Below are 27,856 nucleotides of genomic sequence, written 5' to 3' on the forward strand. Positions count from 1 at the left end.
GATGCTATATATCCCCACACAATGTATCTCTCTTCATTTGCAACATGGGTAATAATTGGATCTTGGCGAGCTATTCTGGGATGTTATGTACAGTGAGTGCTATTATTTTTCATTCGATTGCTGCTGCCTCCAATGTGTTAGCATTGGTGTGTATGAGAAATACACTGATTTCCTATGGAACACTGCCACAGGGGATGGGGTTAAAGGACTTTTGGTGGTTATTTTTAATTTTGCATGTCAATATCTATATTTAAATAAAAACCATAAAATCCTGCAGTTTTCACACTGGCCACTAATCCTAATAATAGGCGCCACTTCTTGTTCTGTACAGATCACTTTACTGCAAGTATCTCCTTATGTATACACAGAGGTGATAGAGGATTTGAATGACAGATAAGACAGGATCCACCATTCACAATAGGTGATGGTCAGAGTTTATCTAGTCTTTCCTTGTACAATGACCTCTGCACAGGTCACAGACCATGCCTAGGAAACTCTTCCATAGAAGTCAATGAGATCCCCTCCTGACCATTGTGTTTAGGGCCCATGGGGGCTGCAATTTTCTAACTGCTTTCTAAATGCTGTTAACAGCAGCTCAGGCAAGATGGCCGCCCCTATAATCATGTTCAGAAAAATAGAATTAAAAATATGCAATTAGAAAATAAAGAGATTATAAAGAATATGTGTCGCTATCTGGTTTTAACTGGCAGAAAACATGTTTGATGACACATTTCCTTTAAGCGCTGGCCAGCATCATCTACGAATAACCAACTCTTTGCTAAGACTGCTTTCACACAGTCATTGTTTAGTCAGTGCTTGGTCTGTGATTTCCATCAGTGATTGTGAGCCAAAACCAGGTGTGGGTCAAAAACACAGCGGGAGGTGCAGATCTTTCCATTGTACCTTATCTCTGTGTAGACTTCACACCTGGTTTTGGCTCACAATCACTGATGGAAATCACTGATCAAACACTTACTGTGTGAAAGTAGCCTTACTTTTTCTTTGGAACCATATTGTTTTTTTAATCGCAAGATATTTATCTTTGTAGCACTCAACATCAATCACCACATGTTGCCTAAAGATATGTGGAATCCATCTTTTGCTGCTAGGACCCAGTATCTCATGTCTTTTTGTTAATACAACAGGTTCCAGTATTTTTTCTTTTATTTTTGTTTTTGTATATGTTCTTGTATTATTGTAATTATCTAGTAAACCTTATTACATACATTTCATTTTTTTGTTCCTTTTCACATTTTATGCCTTGAGAGCCGGCTAAATTTTTATGCACAATTAGTCTCTTTTTTGTCTTGCTCCTGAGGAGGATAGCCAGTATAGTTGGCATAATTTTCCAAATCTGAAGCTAGGGTGAGCCTATTGTATTACATTTTTGTGATAATGTATGCTGTAATCATATGAACTCATTTCTGCATTGTTTTCTCTTACAGGTGCTTCTCGTTGCATTGGTTGTGATGTCACTTGGATTAGGCCTGGGCCTAGGACTGAAAAAAGAAGAGAAACAACCTATTAAGCAATTAGGTATTACCAGTTTGTAGAATATTTAAGACAGTTAAAGTGGTTTTCTCATCGTCCATCTATTTTTTAAATGCCCACAACTATGAGAGCCATTCAAAAGTATGTCTTCTGTGTGGTTCTCTGTTTGCAGTGCATACAGGTTCAAGGCTTTTTGACTCCCTTCAGCTTTTCTCATGTGACTCCCATTTTCACATGAAAGACTGCCGTTCCCATGTACTCCCTGCACTCTGTGCACCACTTGCTTACTAATGACTCTAATATGCATGTTAGCCCTGTTCAGGATGGGCAAACAACATAAACTTGATTCTCGAACCCCTTTCCACCTATTATCTATAAGTGATCGGAGGATCGCATGTTCAAGTCCCCTAAGGTGACTAAAAATTACAGTAAAAAAAAAATACAAAAATAAATATTATTTTTATTGCTGCATCTGAAAATGTCCAAACTATGAAAATATAAGCACATTTAGTCTGTGTGGTGAAAGCAGTGACAAAAATGTGCAATTCACCATTTGTGGTCACTTTTCCCTCCCCCAAAAATTGAATAAAAAGTGATTACAAAAGTTTTATGTCCCCAAAATGGAACAATTTTGGGGGTATTGTGGTATAATTTGCGTTGTGCACTTTTCAACTATAACTGGGCCATCCAAATGAACATTATACACAGGCAGAGCTGATCAGGGTCTGCTAAGAGCCTGCAGCTTTTCTATGCCACCGAGATACCCTGCAAGACACCTGGCTTAGCTGACTCTTCTATTCACTGCATAGCACTCATTGTGAGCTAGATGGCACTGCAGATTGAAGCCCAGGACCAAGTGCACTAAATCAGCGCTATAAGGGCTCTTGCACACGAATGTATTTTCTTTCTGTGTCTGTATTTTTTTTGTGAACCGTATGCGGAAACATTCATTTCAATGGGTCAGCAAAAAAAACTGAAGATACTCCGTGTGCATTCCGTTTCCATATTTCTGTGTGCCCTTTCCACAAAAAATTAGACCTTGTCCTATTATTGTCTGCATTATGGACAAGGATAGTACTGTTCTATTAGGGGCCAGCTGTTCCGTTTCGCAAAATGCGGAATGCACACAGACTTCATCCGTATTTTTTGCGGATCCGTTTTTGCGTACCCCAAAATACATACGGTCTTGTGCATGAGCCCTAAGTGAGTAAAATAAATAAAACATGTATGCCGCCTTGTCATAATGGGGTTAATTAGTTGATACATGTTGGCACCCAAACAGAATGGGGGCAATGCTTTGTGAAATGTATTATGTGTTTTAGCCACATTTTATACTTATCTTGGAAGTTTTGAATTTAGAAAAATAGATGTGACCAATCAAGTCTTAAAATTCATCAAGTTTATTAGACATGGATTATTCTTGTGCCCTAAATACGGGTGTGAATATACCGAGCCAAGAGGTGACATGAGAATGTCTTTAATATGTCTTGTTACACCCACTGTATACAATTATTAAGGAACCACCAGTTAAAATGTAAGCCTGTGGTTATTGGGTATGTACTGTATAGGGCTATGATGTCAATTATCATCCCAGTGACACAAATGTTTTGCAAACTCCCAGACCATCCTGGGAAAATAAACTTTCTGCCAAATGTTAAAACAAGAAATACCTGTATGCCAATCAGTTGCAACACGGTAAACGTAATGAGCTCCTTTCTCTGTAAATAATTTGACTGACATGAAAAAAGTCATTGCAAGGAAACACCCAGACTGACGAAAATCCAAAGAAATGTTAGCTTCTTTCTCTTCTAAAATATCAAGTCCCAGATACTGTAAATTCTTGCTCTCCTAAGATGTTTGGAAACATCATAACAGGTCTTGTTAACTTTAATTAGTTTCATCCAAGATATTTCAAAATGCAGTCACATGGAAACCTATTTCCTATGTTTAAAGTGTACCTAAACTTTTAAAATCTCTTCAGCATTGTGCCATTTGGCTAATGGAAGCAATCAAAAACTTCAGTGGACTTACAGGTTTGGATGTCTTCTATTCATGGGGACATTGCTCCACCACCTCAGCCCTGGCCCCTCTCCACTCTCTTCATGGTGACTGACCTCTGTTTAGAGGGGTGAGGAAAGTAATCCCTTCATGAATCCAGCAGACTTATAATTAGAGTTGAGCAAAGTTTTCAAAAATTCGATTCAGCTGCTTCACCGAACTTTGACAAGAAACTCGATTTGTTACGGATTACTTTCTCACAAATCGCTTTCCATTGTATGGAGCGGGTGCAATGACGGGGAACGGCGTTTGCACGCCCCCTCCCCCCATCATTTAACCCCCCAGATGCCGTGTTCAACGCTAATCATGGCATCTGTGACAATAAGCCTTTCAGGGGTTAATCAGGGGGTAAAAAAATAATACTGACCTCATCCACTTGCTGGCGGAGAGGCTGTTCACTCTCATCTTGATTGAAGAAAACCCGCCAAAGGGCCTGCGGTGAGTGTGATGTCACCACGTAATAACGCTGGGCGTACGTGAGGACATCACTGTGTGAGATTGTGAAACAGCTCTTATTGCATGAACACTGTTATTTTGCTGTTTGGCCACAAGAGGCCGCTGTTTCCCCACACAGCTAAACAGACTCAGATTTAAATATTCATAGGAGGTGGAGCTGTGTGTCTAGAGGAAGGAAGCTGGCATCCATTTTAGTGGCAGACTGGAAAAGTGTGTGAGAGAAGAAATCCATTAACATCCAAGCGTGGAATCACCCTTTTGCAACCAGGACTGCAGCCAAGTGAAGCTGATTGTATCAAGTACCCGGATCCCATCCAGGAGTACAGCTGCCAGTATCGCTGATGAGAGCTGAAGAGCAAAGCAACGTACCCTGCGGAACCGCACGTGTGTTGGATTAGCCTTTGTTCAGTTTGCAGTCATCAGTGGAGACAGAGCAGACCCGGGACGCACCTCAATATAAGATTGGCGCCTAAATACTAGAGACTGAGATCAAACCTGCCGGTAGTTAGTTAGTGTTGCTGAGTGGCAGGCTATCAAGAATTGCTGCTTGTTTATTGCAATGACTTATCAGTTAAAGTTCTGGTTCGCTCCGGAGAACAGAGAGCACTTCACCATAATCTCCAGTTACCCCAGCGTGTTTATCAGGAGTGATATATATTAGGCAGGTGCCACATTACAGTTTGGGAAAAGGGAGGGGGATAGTACTGTATAGTCTGATAAGATTGTAAGCTGCTGTGTCGCACCGCGGGCTAGCCTGTATCTCACACACACACAATTGTTCCTGTTCTTCAGGGTAATAACAGCTATGTGAGGCAGAGTTAGCTCTGCTCGCAGTAGGTAAATTGCGCAAGTGTGTTCCGGCTACCATCGTAGGTCGCAGTGCTGTGCGACACAGGGGTCTCAGCCTCTGGGCTGAGTGTACTTAGTCAGATTTTACGTTCACTAGATTTGGGATTGTGTTTGTTATCCCGTAACAGTGAAACAAAGTCTGTTCTACAAGAGCTGCCGTCCGAGTCGTTTTCCTTGTTCATGACTTCGCTGTATCCTGGGGAGGCCACCCCGGTACACTGCTTACAACTGCTCCCAGCGTAATCACGTGGTAAGGTCATCACACTTGCTGCAGGGCTTTTGGCAGTTTTTCTTTAATCAAGATTGGAGTGGATGGCTTCTTCACGAGCAAATGGATGAGGTGAGTGTCATTTTCTAATTTTAGCTACCATTTTAGGAAAATTGATTTGTTACCACGAAGCGCAAGGAAATTCGGTTTCATGCCGAATCAATTTTTTTCAGAAATTCGGATCGAAGTCCATTTCGAATACTTTGATTCACTTAACTCTACTTGTAATTATGAGCCCTCTGTATTCTTCAATCGCCCCCAAACAGAACAATGCTTTTTGTGTCGTTTGGTCTATAGGGAGAACGGATCTGTCCCTGTAATATTTTGTACTTATATAGGGCTGAATATTTAGGAGACACATCATCTCAACAACATAATACTGTTTTACTCTTTCATGATTGCTATTTGTACTTGACACCAACTTTATGTACTATATTATCTATGCTATGCGTCATTAAAATCCTTAAATGAAACTTGTACTTTTTTTTATTTTATTTAGGCTACGGCATCATCTGCATTTTAGCATTCTGGTTCTCTGTTCTGAAAGAGCAGTATTGTACCGGAATTGCGGTATCTGGCATAGCTGGACACCACTGGGGCTCAATTGATCCCTATTCACTATAATGGGATCCGTTGGGTTTTTGGCAAGAATGCCACCTTTCTATAAGAAAAAAAGCCACTGCACACAGCAATTTTTTTTCCCAGGCAGAAAGCCGGCATTCTTGCCGAAAACCCCAACAGATCCCACTATATTGATTAGGGATGACAATGTAATTCTGGCGGTCTCCTTCTCTGCTAGGACCGACTTCCGGAATGCGGTACCACAGATGTGAACCTAGCTTTAACTAAATATAATGTAATGGTGGGGAACTCTGCACAGCACCGGAACAGATATTAGAGATCATGCACTTGTTTTATTCATCTTTGTATGAATCTAAAACTTGCGCATCTGAGGCAGAGATTAAGGAGTTTCTTGACCCGCTAGGACTTTCTACTCTAACTATGGACAGAGAAATATATTAGATGCCCCTATCATTGTAAAAGAAATGGAAGAAGCGGTGGGAGATATGTCCAATAATAAGGCTCCGGGGGGAGATGGATTGCCAGTGGAAATGTATAAAACCTATGTCTCAATACTTTTACCTCACCTGTTAGATGTCTATAATGAAGCCCAAACACAGAGTAAATTGCCCACTTCTTTGAATGAAGCGATAGTGGTAGTAATTCTGAAACCAGGTAAGGATGTCCTGGTGGCGGAATCCTATAGGCCTATCTCCTTGCTGCAGGTTGATGTTAAAATATAAGCAAAAGTAATGCCGGCAAACCGGTTGAATTCAGTGATCACATAACTTATCCATACTGACTAAGCTGGTTTAATGCCCAACATGTCAACAGTGGTGAATATCAGGAGATTATATTTGAATATTCAGGCTAGCCAGGTCCACGCCTTGTCAAATGCGGCCAAAGCATTTGACAGAGTGGAATTGCGATACCTGTGGATAGTGCTCAAGAAGATGGGGTTTGGGCCTGAGTTTATTAAATGGATTAAACTATTATATTATTGTCCCAGATCCAACGCATGGGTGAATGGGAGACTCCCAGACTCCTCTCTATATATGTAATGCCCTTGTCAGGTGTGTATTTGAATAGTCTGTATTGTGTAGAACTGGCCATTATAATCCTATTACAAAGGTGTATTCAAGTGCCTATACTCGAGCATAACATGGGAACACGAATATATAACAAACTAAATGTAAAACTAAGCACCTTTGTAAATAATCTTTTTAAATGTCCTATCATTTGGTGTCTACAGCTCCTATGCATCTCCATGATAACAGTACAACCCCCCCCCCCCACCATGCATCCAAATTCTCTTCCATGTATCCCTTCAGTCTTACTACCCTAATGAATGCATGTTAGCAAAATGTAGGGAGTGTGAAAGGAATATCGGACTACAAAGGGTCTACCATGGAGACTGGAGCTAGAGGCAGCGCAGTGGGTAATTACTTGATCAAGTATATATACTGCTAATCACAATGCCATTTGCTAAGGTGAGACAACCCCTTTAAGCTGTGGCTGAACGAGCTCCATTATGAGGCACCCATTCCCAGCTCCCATATGATATCTTCTGTGATATGTATACAGTAACTCGAGAGGAGGCTTGAGGCAAGTCTTCAGCTCTGTGCCCTAATGCAACCCGTCCTGCTGTGCGTTTATGTCAAGTTCCGTTAAGTAAGTCAAACTAGGCTTTATAAATAGTATATACTTTCAGAATTTAAAGGGGTTGTGCTGGGGTTTTATTTTGATGACCTATCCTCAGGATAGATTATCAATACTAGATCGGTGAGGATCTGACACCTGGCACCCGCACTGATCAGCTGTTTGGAGAGGAGGTGGCGCTCCATGCAAGCACTGCTTCCTCTTCATTACACTACGTGTCGTCTCAGAAGTGCAGTGTAAGGACTCCTTTCGCTTGAATGGAGCGATTACTTGGAATTACACTGTTCCACCACTACAGAGGAGACGACACGTAGTGTAATGAACAGGAAGCAGCGCTCGTATGGGACACCGCCTCCTCTTCAAACAGCTGATCGGCGGGGTAACGGGTGTCGGACCCTGCCAATCTGATATTGACTACCTATCCTGAGAATAGGTCATCAATATAAAATCACTGCAAAGCTCTTGTAATTTTTTTTCATTATTTGTCTTCCCCTTTAAAAAAGTGTGTATGTGTATATATAAATCTCTAACGGCTTTGTCTTTACTTTCCCAGTGTCATGTCGGTACAGATGCTATGAAACGGAAACTGTTGGAGAAAATGATTGCCGCTGCGATGCACAGTGCGTTGACCATGGAAACTGTTGTTTTGATTTTTCGGATCTCTGTGTGAAGCCAAGTAAGTATGAAGTACAACCCTTTCTAGTTGCACTTCTGCTAGTAATTCCCAAACTGGTCTTTCATTTAAGCAATCTGCAGGATCTCTGATATTGCAATCCCATTCCTTCCCACTGCTTAGCTTTCTGCCTTCTAGTCTAAGTGCAGTAATTAAAGTGGTTATCTAGGAAAAGACTTATCCTCAGGATAAGTCATCAGTGTCAGATCTGCAGGGGTGCAACACCTGAGACTGCCGCCGATCAGCTGTTATAAGAGGCCTCAAGCGTCGCAGCCTCATCCTAGGCCAGTGACATCACTGTACATAAGATATGTGGCCTAGCTGCAGCTCAATCCCATTCAAGTCAATGAGGCTGACCTCTAATTCCAAGCACTGCCACTATAAGATGTACGGCGCTGTCCTTGGAGATCCTGCATCCTACTAGGATCCTGCATCGCTCGCTCACCAGAGTTCCGGTAAGTGCAGCGGCTTCCTGAAACAGCTGATCAGCGGGGGTGCCGGGACTTGGAAATCCTCTAATGTGATAATGATGATCTATCCTGAGGATAAGTCATCATTATCTTTTCCAGGATAACCCCTTTAAATTTTTTTAGGGATTTAACATTAATGGCCTATCATCATTGGGATATTTCATCAATTTAAGGGTCCATTCACACATCCGCAATTCTGTTCTGCATTTTTCGGAACGGCATTGCGGACCCATTCATTTCAATGGGGCCGCACAATTGCGGCCTGGATCCGGAATTGCGGATCCGCACTTCCGGGTCCGCAATTCCGTTCCCCCAAAAAATAGAACATGTCCTATTCTTGTCCTCGCTAAAGAGTAGTCAATTTCTATTAAGTGCCGGCGATGTTCAGTCCGCAAAATGCGGAAACGCACATCGCCGATGTCCGTGTTTTGCGGATCACACATGGACGTGTGAATGGACCCTAAAGTTGTATAGTTGGTAGGATTCAGACCCCTCCCTCCTATACTTCCAGACACAGCACTACTCTCACGCATGTAGTACTGCACATTAACGTCAGTTCAGTATGTGCCGTACGGACAACGTTTTATGTTGAAAGGACTGCACCATTACAGGATGCTCCTCTGGGATTCTCACCACTTAGGCCCCTTGCAGACGAGCGTGTCCGGATAGTGTCCGGATGTGTTGAGGGTGTGTTGCGCCAAACCCGCGCGAGTAGGTACCCATTTGCAGTCAGTTTTGACTGCAATTGCGTTCCATTGTTGAGTTTTTATCACGCGGGTGCAATGCGTTTTGCACGTGCGTGATAAAAAACGGAATGTGGTACCCAGACCCGAACGTCTTCACAGAAGTTCGGGTTTAGGTTCAAGGTTGTGTAGATTGTATTATTTCCCCTTATAACATGGTTATAAGGGAAAATAATAGCATTCTTAATACAGAATGCATAGTACAATAGGGCTGGAGGGGTTAAAAAAAAGAAAAAATTATTTAACTCACCTTAATCCACTTGTTCGCGCAGCCCGGCATCTCTTCTGTCTTCTTCTTTGACTGCGCTCATCACATGGTCCATCACATGATCTTTACCATGGTGATGGACCATGTGATGAGCGTAGTGACGTCACCACAGGTCCTTTTCCTGTGCACAGCAAAGATGAAGACAGAAGAGAAGCAGGGCTGCACGAGCAAGTGGATTAAGGTGAGTCACATTATTTTTTATTTTTTTTTAACCCCTCCAGCCCTATTGTACTATGCATTCTCTATTAGAAAAGCTATTATTTTCCCTTATAACCATGTTATAAGGGAAAATAATATTGATCGGGTCCCCATCCCGATCGTCTCTTAGCGACCGTGCGTGGAAATCGCACCGCATCCGCACTTGCTTGCGGATGCTTGCGATTTTCACGCAGCAACATTCACTTCTATGGGTCCTGCGTTGCGTGAGAATATAGAACATGCTTGAAAACGCACAAGTGATGCTTGAAAATCACGGCTCATGTGCACAGCCCTATAGAAATGAATGGGTCCGTATTCAGTGCGGGTGCAATGCGTTCACTTTGCGCATTGCACCCGTGCGGAAAACTCGCCCATGTGAAAGGGGCCTTACAGATCCAAGAAGTGCAGGCCCCATCTAAACATCTTAAGGGTGGCTCTTCAGTGCTACGGTTTATCTCAGAATTGGGTGCTGTCGATGAAATAGATGAAGTCTACTGAATACTTCTAGGCTATTATATAATATACTCATTAGTCATATTCATTGTGTGATATTTATGTTGGGTCGCATGTTGCGGTACATGTTTCCACCTAACTAGATGGTCTGTGTCAGGTAAATAGGTGTTACATGAACTGTGTAAGGCTATATCATATTGGTTTCCTATCTTTCACACCAGAGTTTAAAATATGTGAATTGCATTGGTGTTAGCCAACCTTTCATTAATCATTTCCAAGACGTTCGTCAGGGAGAGTTCAGTAGTCACTGACATCTATGTTAGCTGTTTTATTACTCTATGGTATGGCTTATCAGCTGTCTTGATGCCTTACAGAGGAAGAGTGGACCTGCAGCAAGGTGCGTTGTGGAGAGAAACCCGTTAATGGCAATCATTGCTCGTGCTCAGACGACTGCCTGACACAAGGAAATTGTTGTACAAACTATCAAGTTGTTTGCAAAGGTAAGATATGATTATTTAGTTCAACATATAACTAAAACAACCGTACAAACATTAGACATATAAAATTAGCATCCAAACATAACATAGTCCTAACTGGTATGTTCGTACAGTTAGGCATTACTACCAAAATCTGAGATCTTCAATGGTTGCAAGATCTCATAATGAGAGCATATAAACATGTTTCCAGTTTTTGAGGCTCTAACGGGTAAGGCTACTTTCAAACTAGCGTTTTTTGCGGATCTGTTATGGATCTGCAAAAACGCTTCTGTTACAAAAATACAACCGCATGCATCCGTTATGAACAGATCCAGTTATATTATGTCTTCTATAGCCATGACGGATCCGTCTTGAACACCATTGAAAGTCAATGGGGGACGCATCCGTTTTCTATTGTGCCAGATTGTGTCAGAGAAATCCGTTTGGCTCCCCTTTGTCAGGTGGACAGAAAAAACCTGCAGGCCTCCAGAGTGGAATGGCGACTAATGCATTCTGAGCGGATCCTTTTCCATTCAGAATGCATTAGAGCAAAACTGATCCGTTTGGCTCCGCTGTAGGCAGCATTTTTGGTGTCCGCCTCCAGAGCGGAATGGAGACTAAACTGAGCCAAACTGATGCATTCTGAGCAGATCATTTTCCATTTAGAATGCAAACTGATCCGTTTTGGACTGCTTGTGAGAGTCCTGAACTGATCTCACAAATGTAAAAGCCAAAAAGCTAGTTTGAAAGTAGCCTAAAATGTATTGTAGGTATGATCTGTTGGTAGTGTGGTTGGTGCTTGAATTAAGTTGTAAAATGTATATAATAGTATCTGCTGTAAATGCCTCCCCAGGGACCAGTGGTCTTTCTGCATCTTGAAGTCCCCAGAGGTGAAACTCTACCTAGTAGGCATTTATGGTAGAAAACTCACCCCAGCTGGCCAGGTGTAAACCTCCGTGCACGAGATTCGCTCTAGTTGCGCAGGTATTTCATTGTAGAAAAATGTCCAGCACAAAAGTGAAATCTTAAAGCTTTATTTCATGCTTAATTAAAAATACATCTCCACCGTGGACATGATGGTGCCCATGGATATTTATTTTGAATTCATTATGAAATAAAGCTTAGAGATTTTACTTTTGTGCTGGACATTTTTCTACATTTATGGAATATCCCACGGATACACCATACGTATTCCAGATGGAAATACACAAAATTTGGTCAGGCAGGCAACATATGTCCAAAGTAATCATAAATTAATGTGGCACTTTTACAACAGTCTTTTAATGTAATTGAAGAATGACATCCTATACAATCTTTACTAAAAAGTCAGTTACAAAGTATCAACTGAAGTACTACACTCAACACTACTGAGCGTAATTGAAGGACATTAAAGACGTTATCCAAGCAAAGGATACCAACTGTCTCCCACTTGAGCGAGAGCTGAGCATCAGTAACCCAGAACAGTCACTACACAGTGTATAGACTAGAGCCTTCTGCTATTGGTTCTGCACGGCGTGCTAGGTTTCAGCTTCGGTGGCTGCTGGGAACCGCTGATCGGTGGAGGTGGGCTCCACCAATTTAACGTTGATGACCTATCTCAGGTTTTTGATGCAAGACGTGCTGCAAGAATGATTTATGAGGAATGCTGTGATAGACAGATTGCTTGCAGTCACATCATCTTTTAAAATCTTAAAAAGGGTTGAGGGAGCAACCAAAACAGGGAAAAACCAAATTCCTGCTAGATTGATTCTGTAGTTTATTTTGTTGTTCTTGGACTTTACCACTATGTGCTTTGACTTGTAGGAGAAACTGCATGGGCAGACGGTGGCTGTAACAGCAGTGCTGCTCCACAGTGCCCTGAAGGGTAAGTAACATAAGGTTAGTTAATATTTGAGGAGGTTAACACCCTTTAGCTTTAGTATTCTGTCAACAAGTTTATTGTTTGACATGTTAGGCCACATTCTCTAGTTATAGCCTGTTCATTTATGCATGACACTTATTGTCTTATACTAGGAAGTCAGAAGTTAGAACAGCAGCCAAAGTTAACTTTAAAGGAAATCCGTCAGTTTCAAAACACTCCCTAAACTAGAGTAGGCGGTGTATAGTGTAAGTGGTGCTGAGTCCAGTTACCTAATTTTTATCTTCATATTCACTTGCATTCCAACTCTGTGCTCCCTCAATCCAGGAGTAAAATGCACTGAGGACTCCTCTTTCAGTCCTGTCGATTATGTGTGTGAGCACAGGAGTCCTCTTACTGCTGGTTCACTGGGGCACAGCATCGGAGTGCAAGTGAGTATGAAGAGGAAAATTGCATAATTAGACTTTGTGTCACACTATACACCACTTACTATAGTTTGGGGGGTGTTTCAGAGCTGACAGATTCCCTTTAATTCATAGATATTGGCATTTCTTAGTTTTGTTCTGGCGGCCATTTTTAGAACACTATGTGCAGCTTTACTGGTTGCTACCATTGACTTATCTAGATTTTTTTTTAGCCATTGAACATGCTGATAAAATGAAATTTTCAGTTTCTAAAGAGAGAATTTTAAGGCGGCAATCCGTATATCAACTTTAAGGTCGGATAGGCAAAGGTTGGACGGACACAACAATGGCCTCCAACTTTATATAGAGATCCATTCACTGGGTCTATATCGTGTGGGTTAAATTAACAAGTGAAAAGTTTGCAATGCAATAATGCTTTGGAGTGCACATGTTCAGGGGATTGGCTATTGGGGAAGCAGCTGCTTTGGGGCCCAAACTCAGAAGGGGAGGAGTAAAAGATTTTATTGTCAGGGCCCCCTCAACAGTATTATACAATGACAGTATATACAGTGACATGTAATGCAGTATATACATGTAGGAAATGGATGAAGCGGCTGTGGGGCCTTGTCTGAAAGGACGATCTTGACTAGCCGCAGAAGTGAGGGATGCACGGGAGTAGGGGGTTGCGAAGAATTTGCCAAGGTCTGCCCTTTTAAAAATTGCTGTCATTTCCCCAGTAGTTTCTAGTTGCACCACTGCACATGTTCTGTGTAGATCCAGACAATCCCTTATACTAATACTATCTAATACCAGGGAAAATAATTGTATGGTATTTGGTTTAGTAATTGGCTATATGTAGCAAGATTATCAGCCTATTTAGGCTACTTTCAGACTAGTGGCAGCCTCCTCTGACAGGCTGTTTTGGCGGGTGAACAGCCTGCCGGATCTGTGCTGCCGCTAGTGCACACGTGCAGCCGGAGGTCCGCTCTGGCCCAATTGACGATAATTGGAGCGTGCTGGAGTCATAGTTTTATTCCGGCGCCTCTCGGCATGTTTGCTGTGCTGCCGCCAGAACTCCGGCCCGCCCCCATTACAGTCAATGGGGCTGGAGCCGACCGGTGGCATGTATGCACTAGTGGCAGCACAGATCCGGTAGGCTGTTCACCCACTGGAACAGCCTGCTGGAGAAGGCTGCCACTAGTGTGAAAGTAGTCTTACTTTGCTAAGTCAGAGCAGGGGAATATTAAAAAATATGGGGTTATGTTTTCCCATAGACTTCTATTAGGACGGAGCAAAACGGAATGCCTCTTAGAGGCTTCCGTTTTGTATTCCATCCTATGGATTCCGTTATGTTCCATTATAACCCTGTTAAAACGGAAAGCCATAACGGACTCCATAACGCTAGTGTGAACCACCCTAATATACATATTGCTTCCTCAAACATTTACAACTATATTTTTTTTACCTGATGATAAAATTTCAGTTTTATTTATTCTGCATTTCTACAGATATGATCTCCCACCTGTTATCCTTTTTTCCCTGGATGGATTTCGAGCAGAGTACTTACAGACCTGGGGCGATTTAATGCCAAACATTAACAAACTGAGTGAGTCTTTGGCAAATTATTTTGGCTGTGAAGGGCAGAAATAAATAGGAATTAGAAATGTATTTTTTTCTAATTCCTATTTCTTTAATGTAGTAAATTCATATTAAATTCAGCGTTTTTTGGCTTTTTGATTTGTACAGAAATATATATCACACACTGCATTCAGAAAGTCTTCAGACGCTTTCACTTTTACATGTTATGTTGCTGCCTTGTGCTAAAATGAAAAAAAAAAAAATTAAGGTTTCACCCATTATTCTGCATCCAATACTCCATAATGAGAAAATTTAAACAGAATTTTAGAAATTTTTGCCAATTTATTAAAAAGGAAATGGGAAAATTCTGCATGGACATATGTATTCAGCCCCCTTGCTATGACACTTAAAATTTAGCTGTGAAGGCTTCCCATTTCTCTTGATCATCTTTGAGATGTTTCTACATGTTGATTGGAGTGCACCTGTGGTAAATCCAATTGATTATACATGATTTGGACAGACACACTGCTGTCTATATAAGATCTGACAATGCATATCAACCAAGCCATGAGGAGGAAAGAACAGCTTTCACAGCTTAGAGACAGGGTTGTTTGGCGGCACAGATCTGGAGAAGGCTACAAAAACTTTCCGCTGCCCTGAAAATTCCCAAGAGCACAGTGACCTCCATAATTCTTAAATGGAAGAAAACCAGGCACTGCTCATCACCTGCCCAAAACCATCACTACAGTGAAATATGATGGTGGCAGCATCTTGCTGTGGCAGTGTTTTTCCATAGACAGGAAGACTGGTCAGCGTTAAGAGAAAGCTGAATGGTGGCAAGGACAGAGATATTCTTAATGAAAATGTCATCCAGAATGCTTTGGAACTCACACTGGGCTGAACCTTTAAATAAGACAATGACCCTAACCACAGGGCCAAGCCAATGCTGGAGCGGATGAGGGACAGCTCTGTGACTATCCAAGTGGCCCAGCCAGAGCCTTGACTTGAACCCAATCAAACATCTCTGGAGAGACCTGAAAATAACTCTCCACTGACATAATATTATAGAAAAGTCATCAATATATATAACCTGGAAAAACCTGTTAAATATTAGAATATAGGTTTAACTGTATATCACTGAATAGTTATCCTACTTAAAACGTAACTTTTAGTCATTATTAATTAAAATAGGTCCCACAGAAAAATTTCGATAGCTGCATATATCAGATACAGTGGACTTATGCACAATGAGGCACAGGGTAAAAGTACAAAATAAAGAGCACGAATTTGGACCAAATAGTCCCACTCACGGTTTGGTGATTGTTCTGTTTACGGAGATGAATCGTACCGCAGCAAGATAGTGGGAAGGTCCACAAAAACTGATAAAGGGGTATTGTAGTCACCGGCTCTTCTTATACAGGACAGGTGGATAGCTGGGAAGATTAAATCCCTATCCGACTGGTGAGGCCCTGCCTAAAAGCGGAGAGGTCTCCCGCCTATATGCGGGAGAATCACCCCCAGAGGGAGCGACCCCACTTATCGACGGCTGTCCCTGTTATCCTGTCCCTGAAAAAATATATATGTATCTCCCAGTGTCAGTACAGCCAAAATAAAGTTGTTATATAATCCCAACGCGTTTCCTCCGATACATATATTACCGGATTCATCAGGGGATGTAAAAAATATAAAGATGTAGATGATCAGATGGATAAATGGCACGATAGCCGTCAGCCCAATAGCTCTCTGTAGATATGTCCAACCGAATGATGCAGTCCCAGCAGGGACTGCATCATTCGGTTGGACATATCTACAGAGAGCTATTGGGCTGACGGCTATCGTGCCATTTATCCATCTGATCATCTACATCTTTATATTTTTTACATCCCCTGATGAATCCGGTAATATATGTATCGGAGGAAACGCGTTGGGATTATATAACAACTTTATTTTGGCTGTACTGACACTGGGAGATACATATATATTTTTTCAGGGACAGGATAACAGGGACAGCCGTCGATAAGTGGGGTCGCTCCCTCTGGGGGTGATTCTCCCGCATATAGGCGGGAGACCTCTCCGCTTTTAGGCAGGGCCTCACCAGTCGGATAGGGATTTAATCTTCCCAGCTATCCACCTGTCCTGTATAAGAAGAGCCGGTGACTACAATACCCCTTTATCAGTTTTTGTGGACCTTCCCACTATCTTGCTGCGGTACGATTCATCTCCGTAAACAGAACAATCACCAAACCGTGAGTGGGACTATTTGGTCCAAATTCGTGCTCTTTATTTTGTACTTTTACCCTGTGCCTCATTGTGCATAAGTCCACTGTATCTGATATATGCAGCTATCGAAATTTTTCTGTGGGACCTATTTTAATTAATAATGACTAAAAGTTACGTTTTAAGTAGGATAACTATTCAGTGATATACAGCTTATATTCCTACACTATATATATATTTTTCTCTACTGTGAATTTTTTAATATAGGTTTAACCCACAATGCCTCAGTGAAACAGTTAAAAAATGAATTTATATTAACAAAGGGACGATTTATGAAGCTAATGTTGCTTGAGCCTGCGTTGGAGAACTTTGCAGCAAATGTAGTAAATGTCACATGTTTGGACTCCTCTTTAAAAAAATGTGTCTACTCCAATTTTTTTTTACTTTACCCCTAACTGATGTGAGTTTTTTTTTTTTAAGTTTCTGTGAAAATTCTGAGATGAAGCTAATTAACATAGCTTTGGACTGAGTGTGATATGAAGATGCAAAAAAATTGCAAATTTTTTGGACAAGTAAGCTCAAAAATCACAAAAGCCCTATTTTGCAACTTTTTGAAGACAAAATTCTGGAGTGCAGGGCTTCATAAATTTCTCTTAAAAAGTCATGCAATATTTTAGGAATTAATAACATTATTTATTTATTATTTAGTGGCATAGCAAATATATTCTTAATGTTTCAGAAAACTGCGGAACACATTCAAAGTATATGAGATCTGTGTACCCCACAAAGACTTTTCCCAACCACTACTCAATCGTCACAGTAAGTAACTGCATTGGAATGCATTGTTTTTTGTGTAACATGAGCTTTTCTATCATCAGAAACATGGACCTAAAAAAATCTCACCTGAGACATGAGCCCTTGATAGCTAAAGATCATGGTCTTAATCCCATGAGCCTCAACTAATGAGAATTTAGCTACAATGAATGTTCATCATGACCTGTTAGGAGTTCAGAGATAAGGGCTACAGACCTAGCCAGAAATGCAGCAGTCACTGTGAATCAGAAAGTCTGCAAATACACAAAAAGTGAAAGCTGTGAAATGTTTCAATAAAGAAAAATTACAATTATTTTTTGCCCAATATGAGTAGAAGGTATTAATAAAAAAAATCGTACCAAAGGTGCCAGTGGCTAGCAACACTGGAGTACATTAGGCACTTTTCCCTGTGAGAAGTTGTTTGAGCAATATGTTCCATAGCTTGCTAGTTCCTGCAAAGGTGTGCTATTTCTCTTACCTGTCCATGTACTGACCTTTGCCTGTTTACTGGGCTCTGACCCTCCACTGTTTGACCTTTCTATTGACCCTTTGCTGCTTGCCCTGACCGAAGACCATTTTGTACATACTGAGTCTGTCATGACCTTGGCCTGTCCTTGATTATGGCCTTATTCCCGGAAGAAGCCTGTGTGGCGAAATGGTGTTGGGAGTAGGTGACTGCAGAGTTGGCGTGCTACAGATGGCACTGATTTTCTATCCTGTCCAGGTATAAGGCTTGTTAGTAACCCATATGTGGCCATTGTGCCCTGGGCACTAGTAATAATTTTTTGTGGGCATACTTTTTCTGCTGCTATTTTACCTATACCATATTTTTATAGTTATTGTATGAATTAAATAAAGTATATATATTTTTTCAATCTCTGTGAAAGAAATTTTTCTTTGGGTTTTCTTGATTTTGGCGTTGCCTGAGCCCTTGGTCTCCACATAGCGGTGTCTCTGATCCTCATGGGTCAGCTGTCAACCACACAGAGACTACTCCAGGAAGTACTGTTCTGGTGGTTCCCCTACAGTAAAGTCCAGATCCCTGTGCAGGGGTTAAAGGTTGAATACCAGGGGACTGCCAGGATAATGCCCTCTAAATTAGCCCTAAGTCCAATCTATTGGTTCCACACCCACTGCCATAATACACATCCCTTTTTCCCTTTTTACATGGTTGTATGTGCTGCCTGTGCGATCGATGACAAATGAGCTGTCTGAACTCTGGACATGTTTACATGGGGCAACAACTGTGTGTGAACATGTGTATACATAGCACTAGATAAGTGACAAAACAGGAACTGACAGCCATTGGTGGATATGGAGTTGCACTTGATTCCTAGTTTGTCGTGAAATATTAGCATCTTATTATCGCGATGCAGAAAATATTCTGTTACCACTCCTGCTCAATGACGTGTGATAAGAGCATTGGTATAGTATAGTATCATTTAGTATATACAGTATGATCATATACATTACATACTAGGATACACAGCATCAGTAATAGTTTGACTTTGTGTCATACATCCTGGACTAAGATCATATATGACAAACATATTGAATGCTATATGCCTTGTCCAACTGTATAAACTCTGAAGTGCGGATCTTTATTTTTACATCTATAATATATAATATCCCTTCACCATGAACTATAACCATAGCCAAAATCAGGAGTACTTGAAATGAGATTGCATTTTTAGTTAAAGTACACAGCCATCACAATTTTTTTTCTCATTAAAGGGGTATTCCCATCTGAGACGATGGGGCCATATCCTAGCGATAGTGTCCACCACTGGGACCCGCATCTATATCAAGAACGGAGCAGGCCAAAGTGGTGGCTGGAGGACTCTGGTTTGGTCACCACCAAGTTCTCTCCCTATAGAAGTGAATGAGAGTGCACCTCACATGACCGGCCACCGCTCCCATTCACTTCTATGGGCCGGAAGGATATTTTCTGCGGCCCCATATAAATTAATGGAGGGTGGCTGCACATGCACAGTGCAGCCTCCACCATTTTCAGGGCTCCTTTTAATAGATAGGAACAGGTCCCAGCCATCTCTCAGACAATGGGGTCATATGCTAGCGATATGTCCCCATTGTTCCAGATGAGACAACCCTTATAACAGCCTATATGTAAATATTCTTATGTAATTATATATTTTTTTTAACTGGGTAGATGGTTTTTTGGACATCTTTATACTTTGTTTGGACGTTTAGCATGGCAAACAGCCTTGCTTGACTTTCTAGGTCAGACCAATCACTCTGACCAGACAGGGAATAGGGATGAGTGACGCAATTAGAGAATCATACATTACACTGATAAGTGCAGCCCTTCTTTAAAAAAAAATAGTTTTCTATGAATATAAAGTAAAAAAAAAAAAAACTTTTCTGACAGAAGTATCCCTTGAACGGGAATCTGTCAGCCCAAAACATCACCCAATCTAGATTAAGCAGTGTATAGTGTATGTGGTGCTGAGTCCAATTATGTAAATGTTATTTTTATACTCACTTCCATTCCGACGCTGTGCGCCCCCAAACCAGCAGTAAAATGTATTGAGAGGACTCCTCCTTGAGTCTTCTGCATTATGTGCATGAGCACAGGAGTCCTCTCAATGCATTTTACTGCTGGTTTGGGGGAGCACAGCGTCGGAATGGAAGTGAGTATGAAGATAAAAATTACATAAGCGACTTCAGGTCACTTACATTATGCACTACTTACTCTAGTTTGGGTGGTGTTTCAGAGCTGACAGATTCCCTTTAATAACAGTTACACAATATATTTATACTATTTAGAGTCTTTGTGATATTGACATCTGTTTTCATTATGGATTATCTAACCATGCTTCACAATGTATTTCTATATAGGGGCTATATCCAGAATCCAATGGCATCATTGACAACAATATGTATGACTACAATATGAACAAAGCGTTCTCTCTGTCTTCAAATGAGAAGTTTAATGAATCATGGTGGCTTGGTCAGCCGGTGAGTGTTTGAAAAGATTGCTCAGCATGACAATCACAGTAACCAACATGGTTGTAATGGCATTTGTCAGGCAATCTAATAATTCTAATTATAAGGTGAATTATATTATCTGCCCTGTGCATCATGTGCCAGATTTATCAACCGGATGCCCCCCTGCTGATGAATCTGGTATAGGCAAAATAGCACTCTTCTAGGTACAATACTTACATGGCAGAAAATGCTACTTACTTTGAAGCCCTGCCACGTTAAACGACTTATACGAATATGACAGAAAAACAGATGCAGAGGCTTCATAACTAAGGTATTCTATTAATTTCTGTAATGCCTGTAATAGGTTTTTATCACCCTATATAAATAGCCTGGAATGGCAAATTTTATATATTATTTGTTAGTTCTGTGACATGATAGGAATGATGTTTTTGTATTTCATTATATAGGTATGGCTGTCAGCTATGTATCAAGGTTTAAAGGCTGGTACGTTCTTTTGGCCTGGATCAGATGTTGCAGTTAATGGTAGTTTTCCTACCTACTATAAACTGTATAATGGGTGAGTATGAAAACTAATTGCAATAAGTTGGAATTAGGTTAAATTCATATTGCTCTGGGTTTTTTATACCATGACCATATGTCTACTATTGACTGCCCATGTACAGTGCAGACCAAAAGTTTGGACACACCTTCTCATTCAAAGAGTTTTCTTTATTTTCATGACTATGAAAATTGTAGATTCACACTGAAGGCATCAAAACTATGAATTAACACGTGTGGAATTATATACATAACAAAAAAGTGTGAATCAACTGAAAATATGTCATATTCTAGGTTCTTCAAAGTAGCCACCTTTTTCTTTGATTACTGCTTTGCACACTCTTGGCATTCTCTTGAAGAGCTTCAAGACGTAGTCACCTGAACAACTGTTAAGAGGAGACTGTGTGAATCAGGTCTTCATGGTAGAATATCTGCTAGGAAACCACTGCTAAGGACAGGCAACAAGCAGAAGAGACTTGTTTGGGCTAAAGAACACAAGGAATGGAAATTAGACCAGTGGAAATCTGTGCTTTGGTCTGATGAGTCCAAATTTGAGATTTTTGTGCAACGCAGAAAAGGTGAACGGATGGACTCTACATGCCTGGTTCCCACCGTGAAGCATGGAGGAGGAGTTGTGATGGTATGGGGGTGCTTTGCTGGTGACACTGTTGGGGATTTATTCAAAATTGAAGGCATACTGAACCAGCATGGCTACCACAGCATCTTGCAGCGGCATGCTATTCCATCCGGTTTGCGTTTAGTTGGACCATCATTTATTTTTCAACAGAACAATGACCCCAAACACACCTCCAGGCTGTGTAAGGGCTATTTGACCACAAGGGGGGTGATGGGGTGCTGCGCCAGATGACCTGGCTTCCACAGTCACCGGACCTGAACCCAATCGAGATAGTTTGGGGTGAGCTGGACCGCAGAGTGAAGGCAAAAGGGCCAACAAGTGCTAAGCATCTCTGGGAACTCCTTCAAGACTGTTGGAAGACCATTTCAGGTGACTACCTCTTGAAGCTCATCAAGAGAATGCCAAAGCAGTGTGCAAAGCAGGAATCAAAGCAAAAGGTGGCTACTTTGAAGAACCTAGAATATGACATATTTTCAGTTGTTTCACACTTTTTTGTTATGTATATAATTCCACATGTGTTCATTCATAGTTTTGATGCCTTCAGTGTGAATCTACAATTTTCATAGTCATGAAAATAAAGAAAACTCTTTGAATGAGAAGGTGTGTCCAAACTTTTGGTCTATACTGTATATCACACAGTATTTGCTCCTATGTATACAGTTGCACAAAAAAGTGCCATTGACTGGTGGCTGGAGGATCCTGTTAAATTCAGGACAAATGTATGCCTTTCTGGCTTTGGCCATGAAAGTCTGTGATCCAGGGGTTTAATTTAACGGGAACCTGTCACCAGGATTTTGGGTATAGAGCTGAGGACATGGGTTGCTAGAAGCAGGGAGAGGGGTAAAATGGAGTCCACTGGTACATTTCTGTCTAGTGGTGAATAAGTGTGTGGGCTTAACTGCTGCTCCGCCTCAAGGAACCAAAAGATTGGTTTGGATGGGTGCTGCTGGATCAGGATAACTAGGTAATCCAAGTATGTAATGAAATAAAGGGAACCTGTTACCATGAAAATGCAGTGCAATCTGCAAGCAGCATATTCGGGTCCATTCACACGTCCGTATCTGTTTTGTGCATCCGCAAAACACGGACACCTACAATGTGCGTTCCCCATTTTGCAGACCGCACATCGCCGGCACTCTCATAGAAAATGCCTTTTCTTGTCCGCAATTGCGAACAAGAATAGGACATGTTCTATTTTTTTGCGGATACGCAAATGCAGATGCGGGCAGCACATTCTGGCCCCATTGAAAATGAATGGGTCCACACCTGTTCCTCAAAATTGCGGAACGGATGCAGACCAATTTTACGGACGTGTGAACGGACCTTTATAGTGCTGGAGGAACTGAGCATATTGATATATGAAATCAGAAATAGCAGAGATTTAAATGTCCAAATTACACATTGTAGGCTTTCACACTGGCGGCAGGGCTTCCGGAAGGCTTTTCCAGCAGAGAACAGTCTACTGGAGCTCTCTAGATCTGGCGCTACCAGATGTTAACGGAATGCTCGCTGGCTCCATTGACTGTAATATACCAGGATTCGGCCAGACAAATACCGCTGTATGCAATCACCCTATAGATCAATGTATAATAATGTTAAGTAAAAGCAGTGTAAACACATTGATAACTCTGTTGATTACACATATCTTACATATATGACACACGTATGTGCTTGCACACTCACACACACATATATATACTTACACTGCCCCTATGTGTGTGTCTTTATCAGTAGAGAAGGCTGTTGCAGGACAGAGCAGGGGTGTTGGACTGAGCAGCAGAATCTTTCAGAGACATGACCCCTGGGCTGCTATACATGTCATCACTATCATCTCACGGGCAAAGTGCTTGGTGCCCAGCGGCCCCTACAGGGAACAGCTATGCACTGAGTGGATTCTTAGAAAGCCATGGATATAGCTGAGTTAACCCCTGTGCTGCTATCCGGTTCCTGCTCCAGTGTGCACTGCTACTGTGTAAGGGCTCATGCTCACGATTGCTGCCTGTTTTATTGTGTGCAAGTTGGTGATCCGCAAAACATGGATACTGGCCGCGTGCTTTCCGCATTTAGCCTTTTCCATAATGCGGACAAGGGTAGGCCATGCTTTATTTTTCTAACGTGCAATGGATGGGACATACGGATGCGGGTAGCTCACAATGTGCCGTCGGCATCTTTTGCAGCCCCATAGAAGTAAATGTTTGCATCTGACCCACAAAAAAATGCAGATCAGACATGGACAAAAAATATATTTGTGTGCATGAGCCCTAAGGCAGCGGGCAGCAGCAGTGACAATAAGTACTTTTTGTTGCTGCGAGCTGCAGGGCAATAGGCTTTCTATCCAGGGCATAGGTCAAGCAACACCCCTGCTGTGGTCACATACTGTGGCCAGCAGCCCATTGGACTCTTAGGCCTCATGCACATGGCCAGCCGCAATTTGCGGTCCCCAATTCACGGGCACCATCCATGCGGTTGCTGCAGACGGATGGAGACCCATTCAACTAGCATGGTTTCGTGATGCGTCCACATCTACTTTTTTGCGGTGCCGGGGCACGGAGGGAAACCCCATGGAAGCACTCTGTAGTACTTCCATGGGGTTCTGTGCCTCCGTTCCACACCGCACCTTCCGGATATGCCTCCCATGTTTAGCAAAAGATTTTGGAAGGCACACCGTCAAAAACAGGAGTATATACTCCAATTGGGAGGTGCTCAGTGGAGAGGCTGTTGATGCCAGTATTAAATAATATATAAATCCACGGCACTCTCTTATTTTTAGCAATAAAGAATTTAATTGTATTATACAACACCAACTTGAATGTAGTATAAATAAAGAACAGGGCCAACGTTTCGGTCCAATCTGACCTTGATCACGGCCTATAGTTAATACAGAAATATATACATATCACATCAGTCAGTTGTTGGGTTACAATAAACAAATATGAGATATAGAATGGAACAAAAATATATATGTGTATAGTCCACATGAAGCTAGAATACTATTCTAGCTTCATGTGGACTATACACATATATATTTTTGTTCCATTCTATATCTCATATTTGTTTATTGTAACCCAACAACTGACTGATGTGATATGTATATATTTCTGTATTAACTATAGGCCGTGATCAAGGTCAGATTGGACCGAAACGTTGGCCCTGTTCTTTATTTATACTACATTCAAGTTGGTGTTGTATAATACAATTAAATTCTTTATTGCTAAAAATAAGAGAGTGCCGTGGATTTATATATTATCCCATGTTTAGCAGACATGGAAAAAAGTATTCTCAAAAGAATTTGTCTACAAGCAGACATCATCACTTAGGCTTCCTACATGCGGCCATGTCCATATTCAGTCCAAAAACAATAAATCCACAACTACGGCATACATATTAGGACATCGTCAGACATCATCCACAACTCCATCCTCCGTCAGGCAAAACTCCATCAGCCCTCAGACATCAGACAAAACTCCGTCCTCCATCAGGCAAAACTCCATCAGACATCAGACAAAACTCCGTCCTCCGTCAGACAAAACTCCATCAGACCTCAGACATCAGACAAAACTCCGCCCTCCGTCACCCAAAACTCCATCAGCCCTCAGACATCAGACAAAACTCCGCCCTCCGTCACCCAAAACTCCATCAGACCTCAGACATCAGACAAAACTCCGTCCTCCTTCAGGCAAAACTCCATCAGCCCTCAGACATCAGACAAAACTCCGTCCTCCGTCACCCAAAACTCCATCAGCCCTCAGACATCAGACAAAACTCCGCCCTCCGTCACCCAAAACTCCATCAGACCTCAGACATCAGACAAAACTCCGTCCTCCATCAGGCAAAACTCCATCAGACCTCAGACATCAGACAAAACTCCGTCCTCCGTCACCCAAAACTCCATCAGACCTCAGACATCAGACAAAACTCCGTCCTCCATCAGGCAAAACTCCATCAGACCTCAGACATCAGCTAAAACTCTGTCCTCCCTCAGACATCAGCCAAAACTCCGTCCTCCCTAACTCAAAATACGCCCTACTACACACACTCTTCACCTGACGGAGCTGCTAGCTGCTGGAGAGGCAAAGGACCTGTGATGACGTCATGACCATGTGACGAGTCACATGTGTGGGAGGGGTCAGATGTGCACAGCAGCTGGTAGAGTGTACAGAACAGTAGCCATCAAATAGAGCTCTGTACTAGAGATGTGTGTGTAACCTGCATGTAGCAGAGCTGTGTACTGTGTTACAGAGATGTATGTGTAACCTGCAGGCAGCAGATCTGTATGTGTAACCTGCAGGTAGCAGAGCTGTGTACTGTGTAGCAGATCTGTATGTGTAACCTGCAGGTAGCAGAGCTGTGTACTGTGTTACAGAGATGTATGTGTAACCTGCATGTAGCAGAGCTGTGTACTGTGTTACAGAGATGTATGTGTAACCTGCAGGTAGGCTGTAGCAGATCTGTATGTGTAACCTGCAGGTAGCAGAGCTGTGTACTGTGTTACAGAGATGTATGTGTAACCTGCAGGTAGCAGATCTGTATGTGTAACCTGCAGGTAGCAGAGCTGTGTACTGTGTAGCAGATCTGTATGTGTAACCTGCAGGTAGCAGAGCTGTGTACTGTGTTACAGAGATGTATGTGTAACCTGCATGTAACAGAGCTGTGTACTGTGTTACAGAGATGTATGTGTAACCTGCAGGTAGCAGATCTGTATGTGTAACCTGCAGGTAGCAGAGCTGTGTACTGTGTAGCAGATCTGTATGTGTAACCTGCATGTAGCAGAGCTGTATGTGTAACCTGCATGTAGCAGAGCTGTGTACTGTGTAGCAGTGCTGAATGTGTAATCTGCATGTAGCAGTGCTGTGTACTGTGTAGCAGAGCTGTATGTGTAACCTGCATGTAGCAGTGCTGTGTACTGTGTAGCAGAGCTGTATGTGTAACCTGCATGTAGCAGAGCTGTGTACTGTGTTACAGAGATGTATGTGTAACCTGCAGGTAGCAGAGCTGTGTACTGTGTAGCAGATCTGTATGTGTAACCTGCAGGTAGCAGAGCTGTGTACTGTGTAGCAGAGCTGTATGTGTAACCTGCATGTAGCAGAGCTGTGTACTGTGTAGCAGTGCTGTATGTGTAACCTGCATGTAGCAGAGCTGTGTACTGTGTAGCAAAGCTGTATGTGTAACCTGCATGTAGCAGAGCTGTGTACTGTGTAGCAGAGCTGTATGTGTAACCTGCATGTAGCAGAGCTGTGTACTGTGTAGCAGAGCTGTATGTGTAATCTGCATGTATCAGAGCTGTGTGCTGTGTAGCGGAGCTGTAAGTGTAACCTGCATGTAGCAGGCTGTGTACTGTGTTACAGGGATGTATGTGCAACCTGCATGTAGCAGTGCTGTGTACTGTGTTACAGAGATGTGTGTGTAACCGCATGTAGCAGAGCTTTTTACTGTGTAACAGAGATGTGTGTGTAACCTGGGAACTATAAAAAAGTGTAAAATAAAACATAAAAATTCAGATCACCCCCCTTTTCCCAAAATGAAAATAAAAGAACTAAAAAAATACACATCATGGGTGTCGCAATGTGTAAAAACACCCATTGTATAAAAATATATTCCCCATACGGCAAACGGCAAAACAGAAGAAAAAAAAGAGTTCATATGTCCAATTCGCCGTTTTTGGTCGCTTCATTTGCTACAAAAATGTAAATAAAAAGTGATCAAAAAGTCTTAAACACCCAAGAATGGTATCAGTGAAAAGTTCAGATTGTCCCGCAAAAAATGAGCCCCCATCCAGCTCTGTACACATAATTACAAAAAAGTTATAGAGCTCAAAATATGACGACAAAAAAAAAATCTGATTCTGTAAATCTCCTGTCACTCCGAGTTACTCAGAATTGGTAGCCCTAATTAATAAATACATGCAACATGAATGCATATATGCCGCTTCACACAGATCACAAGTGTTAGGCCTCTTGCACATGAACGTTGTTGGTCCATTCCGTGCATTGGGGACAGCAATTTACAGTCCCCAATGCACGGGCAACGTGCGTGCAGCAGCCGGGACAGATCCAGACCCATTCAACTTGAATAGGTCCGTGAATATGTTCTACTTTTTTGCTGTGCGGAGGCATGGCCAGAAACACCACGGAAGCACTCTGTAGTGCTTCTGTGGGGATCCGATCCGTGTTTCTGTTCCGTTCAAGTGAATGGGTCGACATCACGGATGCGGGATGCACA

The 27,856-nt window shown here is 42.0% G+C and overlaps 1 protein-coding gene across 2 annotated transcripts in view; it reads left to right on the top strand.

Moving 5' to 3' along the window:
• The window catches only part of ENPP3 (ectonucleotide pyrophosphatase/phosphodiesterase 3), a 111,633-nt gene that overhangs the window by 17,299 nt on the left and 66,478 nt on the right, over positions 1–27,856 (top strand). For both annotated transcript variants that reach the window (XM_044289466.1, XM_044289467.1), the window contains exons 2-9: positions 1,446–1,536; positions 7,896–8,018; positions 10,522–10,647; positions 12,427–12,487; positions 14,394–14,491; positions 17,420–17,499; positions 20,353–20,472; positions 20,910–21,019. In XM_044289466.1, the coding sequence (XP_044145401.1) occupies positions 1,446–1,536; positions 7,896–8,018; positions 10,522–10,647; positions 12,427–12,487; positions 14,394–14,491; positions 17,420–17,499; positions 20,353–20,472; positions 20,910–21,019 (809 nt within the window). The remainder of the gene's footprint in view (positions 1–1,445; positions 1,537–7,895; positions 8,019–10,521; positions 10,648–12,426; positions 12,488–14,393; positions 14,492–17,419; positions 17,500–20,352; positions 20,473–20,909; positions 21,020–27,856) is intronic.

This window comes from Bufo gargarizans, chromosome 4 (assembly GCF_014858855.1).
Source record: "Bufo gargarizans isolate SCDJY-AF-19 chromosome 4, ASM1485885v1, whole genome shotgun sequence".
NCBI classification, from domain to species: domain Eukaryota; kingdom Metazoa; phylum Chordata; class Amphibia; order Anura; family Bufonidae; genus Bufo; species Bufo gargarizans.